Consider the following 24,300-nt stretch of genomic DNA (forward strand, 5'->3'; position numbering starts at 1 on the left):
ATTCCCCATCTTTGCAAAAATGAGGATTATGAAGACGTTTTCATTTTGTGATTCAACAATAAATCCTCTGTAATCTGTACTATAATGTAATTTGAACAAGTGGGAAATAAGAAGGATGTAACCATGAAGATTTAGAATTTAGATTCGAATTTAAAATGAAATTCTTGTATTTCATTCAGATTCATAGTTCTACATGGAAACAAATCAAGATTATCGGTGAGATTATAGAAGTGAGATCCATGATTCACTACATAATGACTTGATATCATTTCAGGAACCAATTATCTCTGTATGTGTGCTAGTATTGATGACAAAATATGGATGGAGTAGTTCTCAGGGTTGACCTTTGACATTTGACCCTTCAGCAAAGTTGACTTTGGAAGGAGGATACAGCCCCAGTACAGGAAGGAGGGGAAAATGTATAGTCACCTAGGGAGCCCTATTCAGAGTTTTCTCTTCCTTTCTGACCTAGTGTTAGTGCAGCAATATTCTTGATGCTGTGCTTTTTTCAAATAATCTGGTCAAAATTACAGACTAGAACAATCTATATGTAGACAATAATTTGGTCACATCTGGATCAGTGGATGTCTTCAAGGCATCCATGCAGTGCGACTAAGTGGTCGTTGTCGTCGCTATCATTCACTTGTGTATACCCTATCACATCGAACAACAATACATGTACATGTATATGATGTAGTTTTAGTTTTTGCGTATTTTAGGAAACCGATACCTCAGTTGCCAGAGTAGTAATTGGCATTGATATTGGTTATTTCAAGTTGTAGGTATATACAATTTGTAAATGACCATGATCTTAATTCATAGTGAGTTCAGGTAACATGCAGATTTTATCAAGAATCCAGAATTTGCATAATAAATATCAGTTTCCAGGTGTGTGTTTTCGTAAATTTGTTGCAAAGTTGAAGGTTTGATGAAATAAGGTAATTTGTGGAAATGAGCGAATTTCATGAAAACATTTGTTTTGCTATTAAAATATACACTGAGAGAAGAAAATTATTCAAATTTATTAGAAGGATACCAGTATTTTACAAAATGTAGATACCTGTACGGTACATACCATTGAAATAGGATACATTGTAAGGTGATATTATCGACTCCCTCGCAGTATCTTGTTGTATAATAATGCAGAAAGTTTAGGAGCCCACACTTATTGGATTTAATAATGATGATGAATGTAACAAATCTATTATTCATGCCAGGTGAAAGGTGTGAATTGCCGGCCTTACTTCCTCCATAGTGAGTTCCACAATTCATTTCACCTGCTTACACATAGCCCGTAGCAAAGACACACATCTCAGGTGTCTGTGTTGCATCACCACTCCTGAATAGTTTGAAGTTTCAGAAGCCTGTAGCTGTATAGAATGATCACTTGGATTCGATGGAAGTCGGTCGAGTTAACGAGCTATGATTGTATTCCAGTTATAAAGAGAGAAGGCTGTATCCATTGCTAGGCAAAGAAACATGATCCGTGTCATGAACAGGAATGATGACATCGGCATCTTTTAAAGCCGGGAATTTTTTAGATGAGTTTGTACGTAATGAGGCAAGGAGGCTCAATTATCCAACTGGGTCACCCTGAGAGCAGAGTAACAGGAAATAAAGAATGGACACAATTTATTTGTTTGCTAGTTAACCATGGTATGTAGGAATGTAGTCATGCAAGTATATACAGCAATGTTCACCAATAACACTTAATGGTTATGTTTGTGAAATGCACCATATTAAAAGTGGCCAGGTGGATGAGGATTGGGTATTTATTTTGGATTTTTAATTTATAAAACAATTTTATCATGACTTCCTACTTGAAAAATCAGTGTGAAACAACATGGACCAAGTCCTTGTTTGTAACTCAATAAATTGCTAAAGATTGATAAATGTATAAAATGTTTGTTATTGTACATTCAATAACAAACTTTTTACACATTTATTAGCATTTTGCAATATATTGAGTTACAAACATAGACTTGCTCTCTATTGTTTCACATTGATTTTTCAAGTAGGATGTACACCATGATAAAATTGTTTTATAAATTAAACAAAATCCAATCCTCATCCATTTGGCCACTTTAATAATAGACCTTCCATTTTATAAATTAAAAAAATCCAAAATCCAATAGACCTTCCATTTCCACCACTCTTTTCACAGCTGATACTTAAAAGACCCAACATTTTCACAAAATATTTGCAGTAGTGAAAGCCAATCTATTTTCACTGCTGACACGAAAAATCTCACAATTTCTATACAAGTAACTGCCATTTTGATTTGACATTAACATGAAATACCCCATGTCTTCATGAAATTTTAGAATCAATCCCATTTTCTTGCATTAGTATTATCACAGGAGGCATGAGGATTATATGATTACAAATATATAAGAGCAAATTTTTGTTCTGGACAAAAATTTTCCAAATTGTTTAATCCTAGTCAAAACTAGGCTTTTAAACCAAATTTTTGACAGGGAGTCTACGATATGAATCTAAATTTTTTTTTTTTAAAGTTGAAATTTACAGTACTGTAATAGGTATGGTAGAAAACCCCTGACTGACTGTAATACCTGTACATGTATGTAGGTATGCAACTCGTAATTGACTTACAACTACGTGTACTTTGCCAATTGAATTTACTAAGAAATGATATTAATGTAGTTAGCCAGGAGGAACAATGTCTGGAGAGGCTCACCTTACATGTGTAAACAGAGTAACACTGAAATTAAATCTTGCCATAATTATCTATTTCCTAGAGACCAAGTTCACAAGGTGTGATTGAATAGAAGCAAAGTACATGTACATGTATGTGTCTGTGAAACATGAAACTGAAACATAAACCTAGCACAATCTGTTTGGATATAGTACATGTAAACTGTTGTGAGTTATACACGTAGAGAGTGCTGTCACTGCAGTGATGATGATGTTAGTGGTGGTGGTGGTGATGACGGCGATGGCAGTGGTCAATGGTGATGATGATGATGATGATGATGATGATGTGATGGTGGTGGTAGTGGTGGTGGTGGTATGATGTGATGCCATGTGATTATGTGTTGTCATGATGATAACAACAATGGCAGTGATGAGGACAGTGATTTTTTCATCCAGATAGTCTACATGTAAATCAGGATAATGACATCAGCTTGTATCCATTCTCTCAATTTAAAAGAAGTTTCTGCACCACAGAGTGTGTTTTACTTCTGAAGTATATTAGGTTCTCATAAAAAATGAAAACAATCAGAAAATGAAACAATACCCACAGAATACTCAGATAGTACCTTCAACTGTTGATAAATATGAACGTGCTCAGTCAGAATTGGTTGAATGATTTGTATCTGTATTGGTGTAAGAAATTGCTTAATTTATATTCATGATGCTTTTACCAAGACTTGAAGTTCTACTTTTGAAAATTATACTTTTATAAAATTGATGTCGGAAGTTATCTTATCTCGATACATGAAGCATCAAATGATGTACACATTTGTACATCTCCTGAATTCTGCAACTTTGAAATTCTATATTAAAAGTGATTGTACAACATCATCATCCATTACTTGACGAACATCATACGAATTGCAGATGATGTGTATTTATCTGATGGAAATTGATGTTCAAGATGGGTTTGGCTGTGTATCGATTCCAAAGGTTGTTGTTTTGTGTAATGGCCAGATATCATGTTCATATTAGATAGGAAGTGAAAAGCACATTTTAAGTATCAATTTTCAAGTCTTTGTTATTTGTACTTCACAACATACTCCAAATTCTGAACACACTTATATTATCTAATGGAGAATGATTATTTCTAAAGATTCACTTGTGGAATGTGATGTTTTTGATGCACTCAAATTGAAAATGATTTTTAGCACTACTGAACTAATAAGGTTCAGTTGTGCTATAGACATGGTGTGGTGTCTGGCTGTCTGTGTGTGTGTGTGTGTGTGTGTGTGTGTGTGTGTGTGTGTGTGTGTGTGTGTGTGTGTGTGTGTGTGTGTGTGGACGACTTAAACTCAAAAACCGCCAGACCGATTGCCTTGGTATTTGGTAGGGATATTACTTTTGGGTGTCTCGTTGGGAGATTGTTCAAAGCAAAATAATCGCATCACAAGTGTGTGATTTGGGTTAAAAATGTATTTTGGGTAAAAAAACATAAACTCAAAAACTACTGGCATATTGGTCTAAAATTACGTGGAAACATTCTTAGGGATGTGTAGATTAAGGTTTGTTCATGACACGATGATTCCATCAGTAATCGCCATTGATGCTATTTTTGTAACATGGGAACTGTAGATGCCATGATGTCGTTATACAGATACAGATGCAATTAGCTTAGAATCCAGTCATGAGGGGGTTTGCTCCCCCCCCCCTGAATCTTCACCCAGTTTTGTACATTGGTGAGTTTTTTGAAGAATGTTCTTATTGATATCGTAAACTCTAAAATGTAATTGTTCTTGACACTCCAATAATCCATGTGATGTACTTAGTTCCAAACCTGAATGGCATTGGCAATCTATAGAATCATGTGTACATCTTTTTGTGTACTTTTCTGTATAGAAAATCGCTTTTAAGTAATTCCTAGCACACAAAAAACTTTATTAAATGATGTGACATAGAAAGTGGACACTGGTACATTTGAGATATTTGTCACATCCTTAATGACAGTAAGGTTTCAATAAGGCATTCTCATTAGGTTTGTGCTGGTCTAGTGATACAAGAAATATCTTGGAGTATAATATACCTTTAGGATAAGTGCACCCGAGAAGGTCACCTCCATAGTTGCTATTGACTCTTTCTACAATGACATTTTCTACAACGACAAGTAACATTTTCCTCAAAAAACTCTTATCTTCTGACCTAAAGCATCAATAGTAAGTCATTGACATTTCCTTCAATCAGATGGGAAGTATCCATCACAGATCATCATCTCCCCACTAGAAGGTCAAATTCAAAATCTGACAGTTTCACATACATCATGTATATAAAACCATTTCCTTCATAACAGTCCGAAGTGGATACATTCTTTTCTCGATTTTTCCGACACTATAATAGAACGCAGACATCAAAGGATTTGCTATTTACCAGAGACAGGTGAAATTTTTGAAACAAGTTCATTGACATTACATGTGAAATATAAGTGTAGCCAACAGCTAGAAATCCATACAGTACTCAAGAGGCCGTCTTCTCTGTGTCTAGCCGCCCTATCAAGATTAAGAGGGTATACTTCTATATAAGGAAAGATGATATTGATTTCTTTCAAGTGATTTCTTCTAAGATGATGTGATGATGAAGTACAGTTTCTCAGTAGTTCCAACCTTTGAAGTGACCTTCATTGTATACATTAAATTGGTAAGTCCTTAAATTCAAAACGGGGAAAAAAAGGAATCTACCAAAAATGTCACAATTGTTTTATTTGTCAAAGCATTTTTGTCTGTTAGTGTTAAGTATCTGCATCCTTGTACCGTAAACTGTATACAGTACCAGTATAGACAATATAGTTTGATGATTTTGTTTTTTGCCAAATTAATATGCATACCAAGTAATGGTATATTACATAGGCAACACATACATGTTAGCAATGTTTAAGTAGGCCGAGTGTCGATACATACATATATATATATATAGAGAGAGGTGTCACTTTGTACATAGACAGGAAAGGAAAGGTGACTATATACTGATAGAAAATTTGCTTGGATGTGACCATTTCTTATGCAGTGATGTAGGAATGTGAGTCTTACATTGTGTGTGTGTGTGTGTGTGTGTGTGTGTGTGTGTGTGTGTGTGTGTGTGTGTCATAGAGTATGGAGATGTGACTGTCGTAATACATGTATGTGAAGGTGTTGCTGTTCTATGCTATTATGCATATCTATTATTTTGATGGACAGGAGATGGATGTCACATGGACAGTATGTAGAGTGTAGCATTAACTTTCATTGACAATGCATGAAGAGATTTCATACCATGGAAAAAATGTGCCTGTGAAATGCGACTGTTTCATAAATTGCAGTGTTGAGATGTTGCTATCACATGGAGATGTGGCTATTCAATAGTGTGTGGAGATGTGAGGACTGCTTTAGTGTGTGTGGAGATGTGACTGTCATATGAGCATGGAAATACAACTATTTAGTCTGAAATATGTAGATATATGTTTTGTAGTATGTGGAGATGCGACTGTTTCATTGTGTTGAAACAGACATTACTGGTTTATGTAATGTAAAGGGGATATCATTATTTCAAAAAGCATGATGATGTAACTTCCATAAAATGGAGCTCAGCTTCAAATGTTTTTTCACTCGCTTGTTTTAAACAAAAGTGACAGAACTTTCAAATTGTAGTTTTCAACAGGTTAATTTAATATACAATGTAGGTCTTATATCAGTAGCTATCAACTACATTCACAATGGAATTCTTCATCAGATTGGATTAAGTTATACTAAACATAGCCTTCCTGAAATTGATTAAAAAACATCCTGTCTTAATAAATAGGAATGAAAGCTGTAGCATATAGAGAGTTCTGTATTAATTGAATGTCAAGGACAGAACTTTAGTTACACATGTCCACTTATCGGATTTGCATTAATGAATATTTTAGACATTAACGGCAGTTAGGATTTCAGAATATGTTGCTTTGGTATTTTATGAAGCAGATCAAATGTGAAATATAGTGGGCTATTCGCATGCAGTGCACATGTAAAATGTCATGTTCATTTATTATTCCCCTTCACAACCAGACACTGGTTTGACCGTCAATCCGTCACAGTAACTGTATTTGACATGTTTGCAGACCTCACTACCATAGTCTGTTTCCGGTACTAGCACTACTCCATTTATTTCTTATAGCACGCTCATAATTAGAATTGCCAAGAGCTGAATTTCGATTTGAAAATCTTGATGCATAATTGCCCAATCAGGTTGTTCACCAGCATGATGTAACATGTGATTATTCAAATTTAGTCATTAAATATGTAGGTGAACACACAAGGTCACATTAATGAACAAATAATGCAGGTCACAATCTCGATGTACATATATGCACATCACCAAAATACTTAAGAGAGTTCTTCGCTGTGATTCACAGTCAGTGTGGTGAAACTGAAAGGCAGAGAAGACTTTGTATTGATAGGGAAATACCATCCTTAACGGAACCCAGACAGCAGAACTTGGATGAGTGACCTTTGAATGAACCCTGACCTGAACCATTTATTTGTCCAGAGCTCTGTGAGCAGAAAAGTGTAATTTACATATAATTATGTAAATTTGGTACATATTTATGTAAATTACACTATATTCTACGAACACTCTGATTGGGCAAATGTGCATTGAGCTTTTCAAATTGTAGTATCAGCTCCTGGTAATTCTAGTTATAATACAAGCATGGTAAACAGAATACCACTAGCACCGTAAGCAGGCTGTCACTAACCACTACCAAGCAGATTTGTGTTTTCCTTATTCTCACAACACTTGGTACTCATATTCACTCTGTGTGTAATCCGAATAATCACCACCAAGTTTTATGGTAACAGTTTGCTTATAAAACCTCGCTAAATTACAAAATGTAAATTAGTTCATGAGGTGTGTGTTATTGTTTGTCATTAATGGAAACAAGATTTATCATTGTGGACATTTTTTTAATCAGAAGTAGTAATAAAAAATAGTCAAAATGGTGGATCTGTCACTGTTTAGTCTGTTGATGTATTCTAATGGCTAATTGAAGGATTTGAATAGTTTGTTGTGTCTTTTCTCCAGTAAATTGAGATAGTGTTTCTGTAAAAGTGTTCCGGTAATCATGGTTAGATATATAATATATTATTATTAGTGATTCGTAGCGTAGATTCTGCGTCATGTCTTTGTTGAAGCTACAAATACAACTCTAAAAATTCAGATCCTGTCCAGTTGACTGTCAATTAATATTTCTAATTATGAAGAGACTGGATAATTGTATTTTGTGGAATTTTCATGCCAGTGTGAAACCCATTGAAATGTTCAATTTGATGGGAATTTGTAGCTCATCAGTAGAACTTCCCATCTTTTATTGAAGATGACTTTTAATTACAGTTTTGGAAAAGTAATTTATGTCAAAAATGACAGGACAGGTTTTATTTGATGTATTCTGAAACAATTTTAGAACATATCTTGAAATTCCGGACAGACTTCAAAACTCCTTGTCATGTATAGAACATTTTTGACTAACTTAAAACATGACATCTTGTCAGTGTGTACATGTCCATGCATATGCATCACATACATTGTAACTGTTAAACACAGGTCAAGAGTACTGTTTTGGTATGATGATTGTGATGATGATGACGGATGACGACGATGACGATGATGACGACGATGACGACGACGGTGACGGCGGCGGCGGCGGCAGCCACACTGGATTAGCCTGGTGTTGTAAAATTAAGCATGTGGAGTAGCATTAACCCTTCCACTTGCCAACATACACATACATGTATGAGGTGGTGAGGTGTTCATGTCAGCCTTGTGTTAGCAGTGAGCTACTCTGATGCTAGTCTGATCATAGGCCAGTCATAAGGGGTTGCTGAGCTGAACAGTACATGTAGACTGGTGCTGGCATTAACCCTTCCAGTTATTAACACATGCTGGTTAGAGGTGTTAGTGCCAGCCCTGTGTTTAACACTGAGCCTTCCTGGTGTTAACATACATTCGTAGGTCTGCTGCTGGCATTAACTCTTTTAGTTCCTAACACATGCTGGTTTAGATGTGTTAGCACAAGCCCTGTGGTAGCACTGAGTCTTCCTGGTGTTAACACGCTAATACTGACATTTCCCCATCTACTAGTTACTAACACATACTGGTTTAGAGGTGTTCATGCCAGCCCTGTGCCATGCCTAAACTAACCAAATTGGCATCCCAGTCAGAACACTATTCTTGATATATGTTCAATGTACTATAGTTATTCGTACATGCACTAGCTTGCATATGATGCTAAATTTGGAATTACTTTCCTATAATAGGTGTCACGTGATTGGATAAAACATGTATACTTCATGTAGCACTCAACGAATTAAGAGAATATTTTAACAAAGATATAGCTACCAGGCATCCGGTGTTTTTCACTGCTTTGCAAACAGTCTCTGTTTTGTAATTATCATTCACTACAAATTCCACATACCCTTGGGAATGGCTAAGAAAGAGTAGATTGTTTGAACACAATTACCACGTAATGTGATTTATTGATTCGGCAAATTTACAATCTATATTTGCTGAATTTTATTAAAAGGTGTTTCCATTGCGTTGTTCATGCTGCAGTGAATGTTCTTAACGTTGGTGGTCGGAGGTATTTTCAAAATCAAAATGGTTCTTATCCACTGCGCTGATAATGCTTTTATAGGTCCCAATTCGAACAGTGGCTATCAAGGTTTCGATTAATTAAGGTAGACACAAACTAAAACTGCTCAGTGCGACATGTTGATATAAGCTATTGAATGGACGTTTATTTATAGTTATACTCACAGGAGGGTGGTGTTTCTTATGCAGTGTACATGTTGGGGAGTTCCAGTGTTTACACTATCTTGATTATAGGGTGATTATGTACAGCGTACAACAGCAGCATCCCAGAGCAGCACATGCTGTTGTCTGCTTGTGTAATCTACGACATAAAATAACGATAATATTAAGCTGTGTCTATCAATAGCCAAAACTGCATTTGCCAGGGTAGTAGGTCTGGTCATATTTCATGGCGAGTCCCAACTGTCTATGATTTGTGACAAGTGCTGTTAGAAATTGATTTATCGTGAAAGCTCAGGAAAATGATTAAAAAATTCACGTCAATATAAATGACATGAATAAACTTTGTAATACAGCTTATACTAAATCACAACATTGACAAATATTGTCATGTCACATTTTCATTTTAATGGTTATTCAGTTATATAGGTATATTAAAACATACTTTTGCAATGTAGACAGATGATTTTAAAATGTCATATTTCTTGTGTCTCTCAAGGTTGTTTAAGTCTACACATTTGTACTTCATTGTTTTTCTCCATCCTTCCAAGATAAAGTGATAGAGGGCGGTGTTGCAAAACCTAAAGTCATGCTCTCATGGACATTATGGCAAGATTCGGTTTCAGACATTTCTTAAAGAAAACTGTAGGGGGCAGTATTGCACTAAATAGTGATGGTATTCATCTCTCACATACATCATGGTTTACGGGCATGATGAGAAAACTATTTGCCATGTTTTGTACTAAAAAGTGGCTTTGCATAGTTTTCTTGACTTGTCTTCAGATAATGAGATATCAAAAGGTAATCAAACAAAAATACAATATGCAGCTAATCTTTAAGCTAAATATGTTTTTCTCGACTTTCCACAGAATCAAATCCTAAGGGAGCAAGTCAACAAGTCACGGGTGATTATAGGGGAAGATGGACCGCTGAGGAGTTCATCAGAGACGGGTAGTCAAAGTAGTAATGAAGATGTCATCACTAGCCAACAATTACATTCTAAGGTAAAGCTAGTTCACGAGATATGTAATCACATTTTGCCAATGAATACTGCCCTCTAGTGGTGGAATTTGTGTATTGACGATAAGGTACATTTTTTAAGTTATTCCGCAACTTACATTAATATTCATGCTATCAGAATTTTCCATTAATTAGCACCCTCTAGTGTTGGAATTGTGTATTGACTATTAGGTAAATATTGTAAGTTATTCAAATTCCACAAACTGCAAAAATATTCACGAGATCAGAATTTCTCATTGAATACACTGTCCTCTAGTGGTGGAATTGTGCAAACCTGTTACTGCAAATATGATGAGATATTTAAATAACAAAGGAAAGTATCCTAATTTAAATATTAGGTCCTCCAAGTATTTTGAAATATTCTTTGAAAAGGAAGCTTCTCTGTGAAAAAATTCTGGAACATACTTCTGAATATTCCGGTACATTTTCTCTCATTTTTTCTTTGAACAGAGATATTCCAATGGTTCAATAGATCCAGATGACGATGTCAACAGGGTAATAGAACTACAGGAAACTTTAGAAAAACAGAACAATGAATTTAGTCAAGCCAAGGATCGTTTGGATCAGCTGGCAGCCCGAGTAGTAGAATTAGAAGACAGTCTAGCAGCCGCGCAAAAAGATTCAACCAAGGCCCAGGAATCAGCTACCAAATACCAAAGAGATCTTAGAGAAGTAAGTTATGGTGTCACCATGGATGTACCTCCTCTCACCTTTATAATCACATGGATTGTCCAATAGGAAACTTGCAAACCCGCCATGTTGAATGTTGCATCATGGGAGATGTGATAATAAATACTAATCAAATAGTATTGCAAACAATAATGTTACATTGCATTTTAACCACAAATAATCAATTCATAGTTACCCTGATCATTGTGGGAGGTTAATTTTATCGGTAGCTCCAGATAATTTATTACGTTAAGCGCAGATAATCCCATAGTCCTTTGTGTCTGAGCATGCTCAGTCTGGATTGCAAGTTCCCTATTGTATTCAAACCAAGTCAAAAATATTCCCTATATATGTACAGAAGTTGTGAAGACTTAGAGGGTCTGTTTCAATCCTAAACAGTAATTTTAGATGTATCCATGGATTTTGACTGGATTGTGTTATTATATGAGGGCAGGGAGATATTTGAATATTTTTGAATGTTTTTGTTTTTTCACAGTCCATGGCTCAGAAAGAAGACATGGAAGAAAGAATAACAACTCTTGAAAAAAGATATCTTAGTGCTCAAAGAGAATCCACCTCAGTCCATGACCTCAATGATAAACTAGAAACAGAATTATCCAATAAGGAAGGAGCTCTTAGACAGGTAAGTCGCAAATTACTACTAACCTAGGGATACCAAATCAACTAGCCAATCAGAACTTTTCATTTGAACTTTGAAGGCCAATGATGTATGACAATGCAATATTCAAATTGCAGATATCAGTGTTGCAAATTATCAGTAACCAAGGGAGTCCAAATCGATTAGCCAATAAGATCTCTCCATTGAACTTTGTAGACCAATGATATTGCAGTATTCAAATTTCAATGATATTTGCTGATATGCAGCTTCAGTTTGAGATAACAATGGAGTGAGTTCTGAGTTTAGGAAATGAAAAAATCATGTTCTGATTATAATGTGGATATATTTGATGATTTTTGTTTTTTTTCAGACGGAAGAAAGGTGTCGTAGTTTACAAGAAAAATTAGAATTATCAGAACAGAAACTTCAACATTTAGTTAGGAAAGCAGAACAATTACCAGGAATGGAAGCAGAATTAGAGCAAAGAATGGCAGCCCTGTCACAAGTAAGTCAAGAATATGACACTATTGTAATAGCTGTGTACAACTTTTGTTCACTGAATAGTTAGATTATGGTATTGATTTATAGATTATGTGAACATTTATCAAACTACAAACAGTGCTATATCACATGATCTCTTTCTCCGCAATAATTTCATGGAATGATTTTTGAATTCTGTATCTGTAAAACTTGCATTCCATCGTATATGAAGTTAATGAAGCACAGCACAGCACAGTATAGTACAAGTACAGTACAGTCAAATACAGCACAGTGCAGTATAGTATGTATGGTACAGTTCAGCACGGCACAGCACGTATGGTACAGTGCAGAACAGCATTTACAGCAGTTCAGCACAGCATGTACAGTGCAGTACAGTATGTATGTAGCACAGTTCAGCACAGCACAGCACAGTTCAGCACATACAGTATAGCACAGCACAGTTCAACAAAGTACAGTACAGTACAGCACAGCACAGCACAGCACGTACAGTACAATGCATTACAGTACAGTAGAGCACAGCACAGCACATCACAGTATTATCTACAGTATCATGTCATTTTTACATCACATCACATCATTCACTCCTGGCCTGGAAAGACACAAAATACTACAATACGACACCAAGACTTTGTAAAGTCCATTTCTATCATTTACCCAGTCGGTATATTAACAGTAGTTTTAATACAGCACCATTACTTTGTCACTTTGCAGGCTGAGGAAAGACAGGGAAATGCTGAAGAAAAACTTAACCAGCTTAGAAGTGAATTAGAAGAATGTAAACAAGAATTAGATAGGGTAAGTGAATTATATCTCCATAGCAACCAAATAAACCATGACGTCAAATCAAAATCCAGCTTTGATGAAAGATGTCAGTCTCTTACTATGTCAAACCAACTACTTATCAATTGGTACAACATGCATTTATAAGAAATTCACCAAATTTTAGTGAATGTTTTGTTACTTTTCAGATAAAAAATGGTCTAGTTATACCATAGACAGTTGAGATTTCCCCTTCACTGTCTTTGGTTGTACTAATTGCAAATTCATGTACTTGTACAGCAGGAGAAATTGAACATTTCAGGTAGAAAGCTGTTTTTGCATAATTAATTTGCATGATTTGCATAATTATGTGTATTTTGTTTTTGTTGTCACCAGGCAAGGGAAAGGGAAAAAATGAATGAGGAGCACAATAAACGATTATCAAGTACTGTCGATAAATTATTATCTGAATCTAATGAAAGATTACAGCTACACTTGAAAGAAAGGATGGCTGCTCTGGAAGATAAAGTAAGTATACATACACCCCTACAGATGTATGGTTCTTGTAGAATGGAGTCTTCCAGTGTGAATGATAACATGAGGTTGTACCAATAGGTTTTACCATTATGGGGATGTACCATTATGGTATGGGGTGGGTTTGCGCATTGAGGGAAGATGTTGCGAATGACCTTTTGAGGATGTACCATTAAGGTGTAGGGGTGTATTGAATTGAAAGGGAGGGTGCTTAGAGTCACAGAAAGCAGTTGGTAAGATTAGAGGGATGTATTTGGTGAAAATTTTATTTATAGAAAGTGGTGAAAACTGAGATTTAAAAATTGAAGGACATTAGAGTAAGTGTAAAAACAACAAAATCAGCAAAGGAAGCATAAAAAATATGACTCAAGAAAGAGTAAAATCAGTACAATGCAATTCTACTGGTTTGAAGACTAAAATAATTTCTATATCATTATACAATGCCTGTTCATTGCTAAACAAAATCAATGAAAAGTTGTGAACAATATTTCAAGCCAACATTTGCAAGTTTAGTTTCACTAGAATGCTAAATTATAGAAAACGATTTTCAAGGCGGAAAACTTTCTTTGTATTATAATATAAATATTGTTCAAAATTGATACCTATTTTGGAATTTTGAAAATGATATAATATTATTCCATTTTCATTGTTTGTTTGTTTTGTTTGTTTGTTTGTTTGTTTGTTTGTTTAGAATACATTAACTCAGGAATTAGATAGAACAAAGAAGATATTGGATGACTCCCAGACAGAACATCGGAAGTTATCGTTGGCGTTTTCCAAACTCCAGGCAGAATTTGAGGCCTTCAAAAGGAAAGTGGAAGAAGAACAGAAAGAAAAAATTAGACCTCATAGGTAGATGACAACGTTTATAATACGTATCGTGTTGTGTGTATGGCTTGATGTCTGTATTTATTTATACATGCATATATATATATATATATATATATATATATATATATATATATATATATATATACTAGTTCAGATTGTGTTCATAAACAAAGATATTTCTCCAAAGGATTGTTTACTAAATAAGTACAACTACCTGTATTTGTAAGATTATCTAGTTGTTATTTATTTGAGAAGTAAGGCATATATGGCAACAAGTGTTGTTAGAAATTTCTAAGCCATTTCTCCTGACATCATATATTGCAGTCTTACATATAGTCACACTGCGCATACTATAACCAACTACACACATACATACACATAGATACATACATACATACATACATACATACATACATACATACATACATACATACATACATACATACATACATACATACATACATGCATACATACACACACAGAGAGAGACAGACAGACAGACAGACAGACAGACATGCACAGACACACATCACATACACATGAGATTTACAATTTGTATTTCATAGAATATGATGTGAGCCACAGAGAGAGATTATTCAGATATTCTTCATTCTAACACATTTCTTTTCTTCTACAGACATTCACAAAATCTAGACAGTAGCAATAGTCCCGGCAAAGTAGCAGACAAGCCCTCGTACCCAGTGGATGCAAACGTAGTAATTAGTACTAATACTAGTGGTAGTAGTAGTAGTAGTATATCGAAACCCAAGCCGGACAGCAATACTCCAACTATTAACGTTAGTAGTAGAAACACTGAACCAACTAGTACTGCCATTGTGAAAAGACCTCAGAAGGGAAGATTACAAGCATTGAAAGCTGATCCTAGCAAGGTAAGTGGAAATGTATACGAATCAGGGGGACTACTGTAAGATACATTGTGTGGTTCAGGCCCTATCAGGCTTCCTAAGTGCTGGCTGATAGTGTGGCATGAATGTCTATCTAACAGATTACCATATACTGTAAACCGAGACATTTTCCCCAAAGACTTATTTTCGCTTGTTTCGCTAGAAGACTGCAAAATGCACAAATAGGTACTCACTTCAATTCCTGCTTGTGCATGGTTGTAATGTATCCAATTTGGTTAATTAGTGGAAAGTTGTCTTTGAGAACTAGACTGAAGACTGCAAAAGAGCAAGATTTTGTAGTAGTGAAAATATCTAGGTTTACAGAATGGAAGCTAAAGCCAGCTGGTTGCAAATTGATCAGATGTGCGCCCTCACTAAGCTAGTTTATGTTTCTTTTGTTTTTGCTGTACTGCGCTATTAGATATGGTCAAAACTGACTTGTTCATTCTGACGTTCTTACAGTTGCTTACATTGAATGAGCAAGAGTAGGGAAAAGCTGAATAAGTTAGATAGTTACAAATAATTAATTAGATGTGTGCCCTCATAGGGCCATTTGATGTTCCTTGTCTTTGTGATTGGCAATACTGACGTGCACACACTGAAATCATCATTGGTATTCACTGATTAATCAGATGTGCGCCCCCACAAGGTTATTTGATATTTCTTTTGTTTTTACTGGACTTCAAGAAGACTAACTATCGAAACTAACTTGTAAATTCTGATATTCTTACAGGTGCATACACTAAATGAGCAAGAGTGGGAGAAAGCTCAACAAGCCAGTGTGTTGGCCAACGTAGCTCACGCATTCGAAAGTGACAGTACACCGCTACAATCAGAGGACGAGACCGACTCTGTGTTCGGTGCTGTAGATATGCTATCACCAACTGGCCAAACAGACGCACAAACTTTAGCAATAATGTTACAAGAACAATTAGATGCCATTAATAATGAAATTAGGTGAGTGCTGTCTCTGTGTGTTTCATAGATTTATGTGATGGTTAAATATAGTTACTTTGGAACGGTAAATTAAAAAACGAACATGACGTTTCGACCTGTCCTATAGTCAGACCTTAACCACGAAATATCACATTCGTTTCTAGTGTACCTTTCAAAAGTCAATGAATTTCAGTGTCTGATTGATTCTTAGAACATTGATCAATATTTTCAAGGTTCGTATAAGTTATATAGCTTAGTCTATATATACTGTGCTTGTCCACATAATTCACTTAACTCAGGTACAGATTGTTTTTTCTCGGGGGACAAGGTTGATTTTTAAATCTGTATCCATTCCCTGCATTTTAATGGGAAATTTGCTGCATTTTATCTAAATCAAATTTGAAATGATAGGAGAGAAGATCACAAATTTGAGCAAGTTTTCATATTAAAAACCATTCACTATTACCAAATGTGAAATCATATTAACTGATCTCCTATCTGGATAAGTACAGTATTGAACAAATTACCACTACAAGGGATATATATATTTAGTGCTATGGGTGTTTCATTCTGTTACACAGCTTAAGAGTGGTGTGCACACTCTGCTCAACACTATGTTACATCCACAATACTAAATACATGTATTAGATCTTGAAATTTGATTATGTCTGTCAAGATCATTATCATTTCAAATACCTTGCCTGCAAACATTGTTTAGTTTTGTATTATTTGATGTAGTCTAATCCTATCCGTGGCATCAAATCTCAAGATCTCTCTTTACACCTAACTCAATGAGGTACTGAGATGAAATTTGAAATTCAAACAAAGCCACCCACACAGTCATTAACATCATGTCTCTGTTAATCAATCACAGAATTCTGTCCAATGATAAGTTGGTGTTTATTGGAAGCTGTTACATATTGTCCAAATATGGTATATGTGTCATATGAGGACACTATTTATTCATTGTTTACATCATTCTAACAGTTTTGGTTTACTCATTTGCATAAACAACTTTTGGTTCATGATATCAAATTGAGCTAGACAGGGTAAAGAGATGATTCGATACCATGGGTAGATCAGGACTATATTTGATGATATGAATCCATTTCAGCATGACGTATATCTCACTGCCTGCAAACAATACACACAATGACTGTACACCAATCTCCTATGTAGCTTTACCGTATTAAGAATACAGCAATGGCAGACAAACTTACGACAAGTTAACACGGACACAAATTGAAACTATTATTGCATCATGTTGACATTCTATCAGTGGACGTTACTTTGATATGATTACACTCACAGTAACGTTGATGTCTCTGATGGCATATTTCTATTTAAAACTGTAACACATTGAACTTTCCAGTGTATACAATATTGTAAACCTAGATATTTTCGTTACTAGAAAATTTTGAGATTTTTATAGTTTTCAGCTAATTCTCAAAGACTAATTTTTACTAATTATCAGACTGGTGCATTGTGTACATGAAGGCATCAATTTCAAGTCACTACTTACTTTTAAGTATTTGTCGTCTTTCGTGAAAATGTTTAGTTTTACAGTGACTTGATTACAGGGTGATAATCAACAAAGTTATCACCTAGATATGTTATCTCCCACATGTAGCAATGATTGTTTCAGTTTGTGTCTGTTGTAGTTTGTTTGTAGTTTGTTTGCCATGGTAGTAACAATACTGTGAATTCAGCATCTCAAAATGGTACTGCTGTTTTGGGGTCATACCCCCTAGGTGCTTGGTTATAAATCATATCCTTGTGTGTCTGTCTGTCCATCCACCTATTCTTCACCTTTTATGTCACATCATGCATATCTTATTTGTTTGTTTATGTGTTGCCATGGTGATATTGTCATCTGCCATATTTTGATATGAATCACTGTAAATCATAGAATGAGATTTTGATCATTGTAGAATGGTTTTAGTTGATAGTATTTGATATGATTGGTATCAACTGGTGATTTTGTTATCATTTGATTTGTATATTCAATGCTGTTAGCTTTTAATTACGTCATTGTATTGATATCAAGCTGACTATTTTGTGATAAGTAGTTGACGATGATGACGATGATGATGATGATGATGATGATGATGATGACAACGACAATGATGATGATGATGATGATGATAACAATGATGATGACAATGACGATAATGATGATGATGACGATATGACGACGATGATGATGACAATGACGGTAATGATGATGATGACGACGACGATGAGACGATGATGATGATGTTGATGATGATGATGATGAAGACAACAATGATGATAACAATGATGGTAATGATGATGATGATGATGATGATGATGATGATGATGATGATGGTGATGATGATGATGATGATGATGACGATGATGATGACAATGACAACGATATGACGATGATGGTAACAAAGATCGGGATGAAGATAATGATGACAGTGACAGTAACAATGATTATAATTGTGATAATGATAATGACACTGATGTTAACAAAGTCTTGTCATAGTGAACATCTACAAAAATATTGTTAGGGTAGGGCATTGGAATTTTTGTATACCATGTATTTCTATGTGTATGTTATTGTAATGCACTGCTTGAACTCATTACCTGTATTTCGAACAAACCACTGACCTATCTCCTGTTTTCTCCCTCTTTGTGCTCTCACACACCAGAGGATCTGTATTTATTACTTTAAACAGATGTCAATATTTTCGTTGTGTGCTTATCAAAATTATATCTTAATAGTTATATAGATGTATAGATGATATTATCATAGAATGCACCTCAGATATAGAATCTTAAGACTTCCGCTGTTACTTTGTTTAAGAAAAATCCAAACTATTCTCAGTTAAAATTATTGAATTAATGAATCAGTACACATTTTGAAATACAGGTGAAAAGGATATTCAAATTTAGTCATTTTGGAATCCAATATGGCTGCCATATCCAAATTTAGTCATTTTGGAATCCAATATGGCTGCCATATCCAAATTTAGTCATTTTGGAATCCAATATGGCTGCCAATTATTTTGAAAAATGAAAAATTGTTGAAAACAAGATGGGAACCTCAAAATTTCTTGTATTATTTCAAAAGGACCCAGAACAAGCTTTCATATGGCAAAGTTTGGAGAGAATTGTTAGGAACTTTTATTTTCAGGGATATTTATCCCTGAGGTGCATTCTAATTCTACCTTAGAAATGAAACGGTTTAAAAAACTTAAGGGTTTCCTTTGATTCCATATGAAGACCAATTTATGATTTAAAGGGGCAATTCTAAAGCCACAGGAGAAATTTGATTTTGTGGAGATATGGGAATTATAGAAAGGTGTTCAGTTGTTTTTGGCATGTCATTTGGAGAACTCTACCAGTCAAGTATTTATCACATTTCCAAATAATCCCTGGCTGCGTTGCCTGTATAAGGAAAAAGGGGGTGTATGGGAAAGGTGGTACGCAGTTGCTTCTTTTCAACAACAAAACATACGGCTGTGAGGTTTTTGTACAATGTAAAATTAATTAATGTGTACACTTGTTTTAATCAGTGTTATTCATGCTATTGCTGATTATTAATCAGAGAGACAAAAATGAGGAATCTCAAGTCTAAGAAAATAGAAATGTTTTTGTAGTAGATTTTGGGAATCAAGTGACAAGAGTCTGTTATCTGTATTATATGTCTCCCATGGACTCTGTTAAAAATATGATGTTGAAATACAAGTGTAAAAGTTGTAGAGAAACTATGTGAAAAGTTGGCAAATATTGCATGTGGTCTATTTGAAATTTGTTATTAAGAATAACAGAAACATACTAGTGTGATTTAAAGTATTGCTGCTAGGACCAACATAGGAGTTAAGATACAGTGAAGTAGATGTTCATTCGCATCGTTATTTTACAACTTTAAAAAACACCGGTGCATTTGCTAGCTTGTGGTAAGCAGGAATGAGACAAGTTTCATGTAAAGACATACAATGTGATTAGTGCCAGTAAGTTAGCAAAGCATAAACTTCTCATGAGCTCCAGATCCCATAACTCTACATGTTATAACAATCAAGTCCAACTGTTACTGATACATTATAACTTTCACAGACATAACAAACTGATAACTGTTGTTTTTACCGAATTTGTCATTGCCTGAAGTCACTCCCTGGCTCCCTTCATTCAAGGAAACGCACTGGTGTTTTTTCATGGGTTGTATTTATTTCTCAATAACGATTGCTAACACAGAACCTGAAGTAATATACTTCTAAAAAATCTCTCTCCAACTATGAGCATCTCCCTGACTGCATCTTTATATCTCATTGGAATGTTTTATAAAACTGTACTTTTGTTTTTATTCAAAGTAGTTGGTACAGTTGATTTACAACTTCAAGTTTTCAGTATTTTAAATCTGCAATTGCTTGAAATTCACAATTTATCATGTTTACCATTTCTTGTCTTCTAGACTTATACAAGAAGAAAAAGAAACAACCGAAAGAAGAGAGGAAGAAATTGAGAGTTGTGTCGGCAGTGGAAGTATAGACAATATTGGTTTGTTTGGTTCGACAAGAAGGCGGCCCGGTAATACATGGTCCGGGGATTTGTCAATCGCAAGATCACTCCCCGGCAGTATGGCATGTTCGTTAGACCGTGAGAAACCCACACCCTCAGTGAGTGGCCGATCTACTCCCAAACTTTCACGTAGTGACCGACTGAGTGGACTAGCACATCATAGTCAAAGCCAGCCTCAAATTGCTACTACAGGATCTTTGCCCAATTATTACAGTCATAGCGCCGTCGCTACTACGAATCAGGTACGCTGTCGCTTTGCCCCTATCACGCCTCCATGCTCATGCCTGCTGCAATGCCAATCCTAAATCTCCTAACTCTTCCTTCTTTCATCGTCTGCTCTGTATTCATTCTTCATTCTTTCAACCCAAATTCTCATCTTTTCTACATTTTTTAAAGAAAAAAAAGTGAACCATATTTCCATTCTAACATATTACTAACAAAAGCTGAAGCCTGCCATGTTAAATACCAAATCATACAACAATGCCTCAACTGCCCTCTCCCATTCCCTCTCCTCCAATCACTGAATGCACTAATTTTGAAAAATGACACTAAATTTATAATTGTGTCTCATTATTTTATTTTGAATTTCAGCTCTTGTCGTCTGCTATTTTTGTTACACATTTGTCCATCTTTGTATCAATGTGTCCAAATGTAATATCAATGTTAAAGTGGCCATATGGATGAGGGTTGGGTATTTATTTTGGACTTTTATTTATAAACCAAATTTGTTATGGCTTCCTACTTAAAAAATCAATGGAAAACAACATGTACCAAATCTGTGTTTGTAACTCGATACAGAGTAAAAAGCTTTTAAAGTTTGTTATTATACAAATAACAAATATTTTATACATTCATTGATCTTTTATCATATATTGAGATACAAACAAGGACTTGGTATATGTTGTGTCACATTGAATTTTCAAGTTGGAAGCGATGATGAAATTATTATATAAATTGAAAATCTAAAATAAATACCCAATCCTCATCCATTTAGTCATTTTATCTTTGTCGCTATATTATAAAATGCACAACTTTTTCTTCACAGCTAGTACTACAAGCAATTCTCGCACCAATAAAGCATAATGTGTATCGCAAACTGTGTCTCAAATCACTTGCATTATCTCCGTATATTACTATGTATACCTGTAAATCTATGCAGCAATAGAAGACTACTGAGCCAAACAAACTCTACACTGCTTTCAATATATGTATGCAATATCTTCACCATCAAAGCATATATATCTGATACCTGATGCTGCTCGTTATATTTTGTTGCATAAATAATTAATGTTTAAGTATTATTTCTAGCTAAGAGCACTATCACAATGACACTGTCACCTTCCCTGTGAAAACCTTTCATGTCCATGACTACATGTATGCCTGCAAATCAATGTCGTAGCTATTGTCATTTGTGTCTCCTGTTCCCATTTTGTAGTAAGTGAAAAATCATGCATATACATTACCTCATGCATAGTCATGAACAGTATCCATGACAACATGCATATTCATTACCTCATACATATTCATGAACAGTATCCATGACAACATGCATATTCATTACATCATTTGCATGTGCTGTGTAATTTTTCATTTCAATACCCACAGTCATGCATCAGTGGACCTCATACAAAAAAAGAAATTCATGTAAGGGTTTTTTTTAGACTCAAGCTTTACCAAATCATCAACCCAAAACTACACTTGAGTATGATGACTGGCAAAGCTTCAGGAAAGGAAAAAAAAAAACCTCTTCCATTATCCTTATCCTTCAACGGGAAAGTGCTAGCCCTTCCCCCCATTGCTTGCACCACTACCACCCACTCCAGCATGGACATATCTGGAATGTAAATAACATTGCGTCGGAAGCAGACAAAAGCCATGGCATTCCCGCTTCCATCCCATATATGCATGGAAAAGGTCCCCCAAAATCGTCTCCATATTTGTTTGACACGTGGATCTGGCTAAAGCAGTTATGTTTTCTTGTTTCTCTTATTGCTTCCCCCCATAGTTGGAATTTATTGACCGTTATTTGTCACGTTCTGATAATCAACTCCATGGTTTCCAGGTATAGCCCAAATCTCCTCTCACTATAACCTATATAAATATATTCTATTACATATATCTCTCTTACATGTATATTTGTATATACTTTTACTCTTTCGGTATTATAACACTTTTTTTCTCTTGTATCTCTGGGGTTTCTTTTTAAAGCAGTAGAAAACCTGTGAAAATAGTCTTTCCATCATTGCGTTCTCTGGAGAAAGTTTGTAAATAATGATTTGATTGAGCTGTATGTGAAAGATAGAATGTTGTACTGAATACAAGTTTGGTCATGGATAGTCAAGGGAATGAACATTGAATATTAGTTATGGACAGTCTGGGAAATGAGCATTTAATATTAGTTATGGGTAGTCAAGGGGATGAGCATTGGATACTAGTTATGGGTAGTCAAGGGGATGAGCATTGGATATCAGATATGGGTAGTCAAGGGGATGAGCATTGGATATCAGATATGGGTAGTCAAGGGGATGAGCATTGAATACTAGTTATGGGCAGTCCAGGGAATGAGCATGAAAAACTAGTTATGGGTAGTCAAGGGAATGAACATCGAATACTAGTTATGGGAGTCCAGGGGATGAGCATGGAATACTAGTTATGGGTAGTCAAGGGAATGAACATCGAATACTAGTTATGGCAGTCCAGGGAATGAGCATGAAAAACTAGTTATGGGTAGTCAAGGGAATGAACATCGAATACTAGTTATGGGAGTCCAGGGGATGAGCATGGAATACTAGTTATGGGAAGTCTAGAGAATGACCTTTGAATTCTAGTAATGCGTAATCCAGGGAATGAGCATGGAATACTAGTTTGTGTATTCGAGGGAATGAGCATTGAGTACTAGTTATAGGTAGTCTAGGGAATGAGCACGGAATACTAGTTCGGGTAGTCAAGGGAATGAGCACGGAATATAGTTATGGGTAGTCAAGGGAATGAGCATAGAATACTAGTTTGGTAGTCCAGGGAATGAACATCAATACTAGTTATGGGTAGTCTAGGCAGAGAACACCGAGTTTGGATTTTTGCTGTAACTCAGTGTTGAGCAACAACAGATATATGATTTGAAAAATCACTTTTCAAAGTTGCATCCTTTTGAAAAATATTTACTGGTTACAAACAAAACTTCTTGAGATATTAGCAGGTATTGCTTATGCCTGCATGGAATATGATTGTTTTTGTACCTTCATGCTATAACACATGAAGAGTAAAAAAAGTAACAAACTTGGCACAAAGATTAGTCGAGTGCCTTAAGTATTCTCTAATGATGGGTGCAAGTATTCCATATTGTGCGCCACATTACTGCCTGATGTCGCACAGAGTGTATTTATTTGATAAAGCCTTTCTTGTCTGTATGTAAAGGGCTAATCGCAGCATAACATCAATTTCATACCAGCACTACCTACCACTTGCCAAACATCACAGTTAAAAACACTTCCCCCACCTAGCTCCGTGTTC

At 35.3% G+C, this 24,300-nt stretch overlaps 1 protein-coding gene across 1 annotated transcript in view; it reads left to right on the forward strand.

Moving 5' to 3' along the window:
* LOC144448514 (liprin-alpha-1-like) overlaps nucleotides 1-24,300 on the forward strand; it is a 241,221-nt gene that overhangs the window by 200,024 nt on the left and 16,897 nt on the right. The window contains exons 5-15 of the mRNA XM_078138781.1: nucleotides 10,338-10,472; nucleotides 10,939-11,160; nucleotides 11,654-11,800; nucleotides 12,147-12,281; nucleotides 12,989-13,072; nucleotides 13,433-13,564; nucleotides 14,262-14,422; nucleotides 15,039-15,291; nucleotides 16,040-16,263; nucleotides 20,684-21,032; nucleotides 22,796-22,852. Of these exons, the coding sequence (XP_077994907.1) occupies nucleotides 10,338-10,472; nucleotides 10,939-11,160; nucleotides 11,654-11,800; nucleotides 12,147-12,281; nucleotides 12,989-13,072; nucleotides 13,433-13,564; nucleotides 14,262-14,422; nucleotides 15,039-15,291; nucleotides 16,040-16,263; nucleotides 20,684-21,032; nucleotides 22,796-22,852 (1,899 nt within the window). The remainder of the gene's footprint in view (nucleotides 1-10,337; nucleotides 10,473-10,938; nucleotides 11,161-11,653; nucleotides 11,801-12,146; nucleotides 12,282-12,988; nucleotides 13,073-13,432; nucleotides 13,565-14,261; nucleotides 14,423-15,038; nucleotides 15,292-16,039; nucleotides 16,264-20,683; nucleotides 21,033-22,795; nucleotides 22,853-24,300) is intronic.

Source organism: Glandiceps talaboti, chromosome 17 (assembly GCF_964340395.1).
Source record: "Glandiceps talaboti chromosome 17, keGlaTala1.1, whole genome shotgun sequence".
Taxonomy (NCBI): Eukaryota; Metazoa; Hemichordata; class Enteropneusta; family Spengelidae; genus Glandiceps; species Glandiceps talaboti.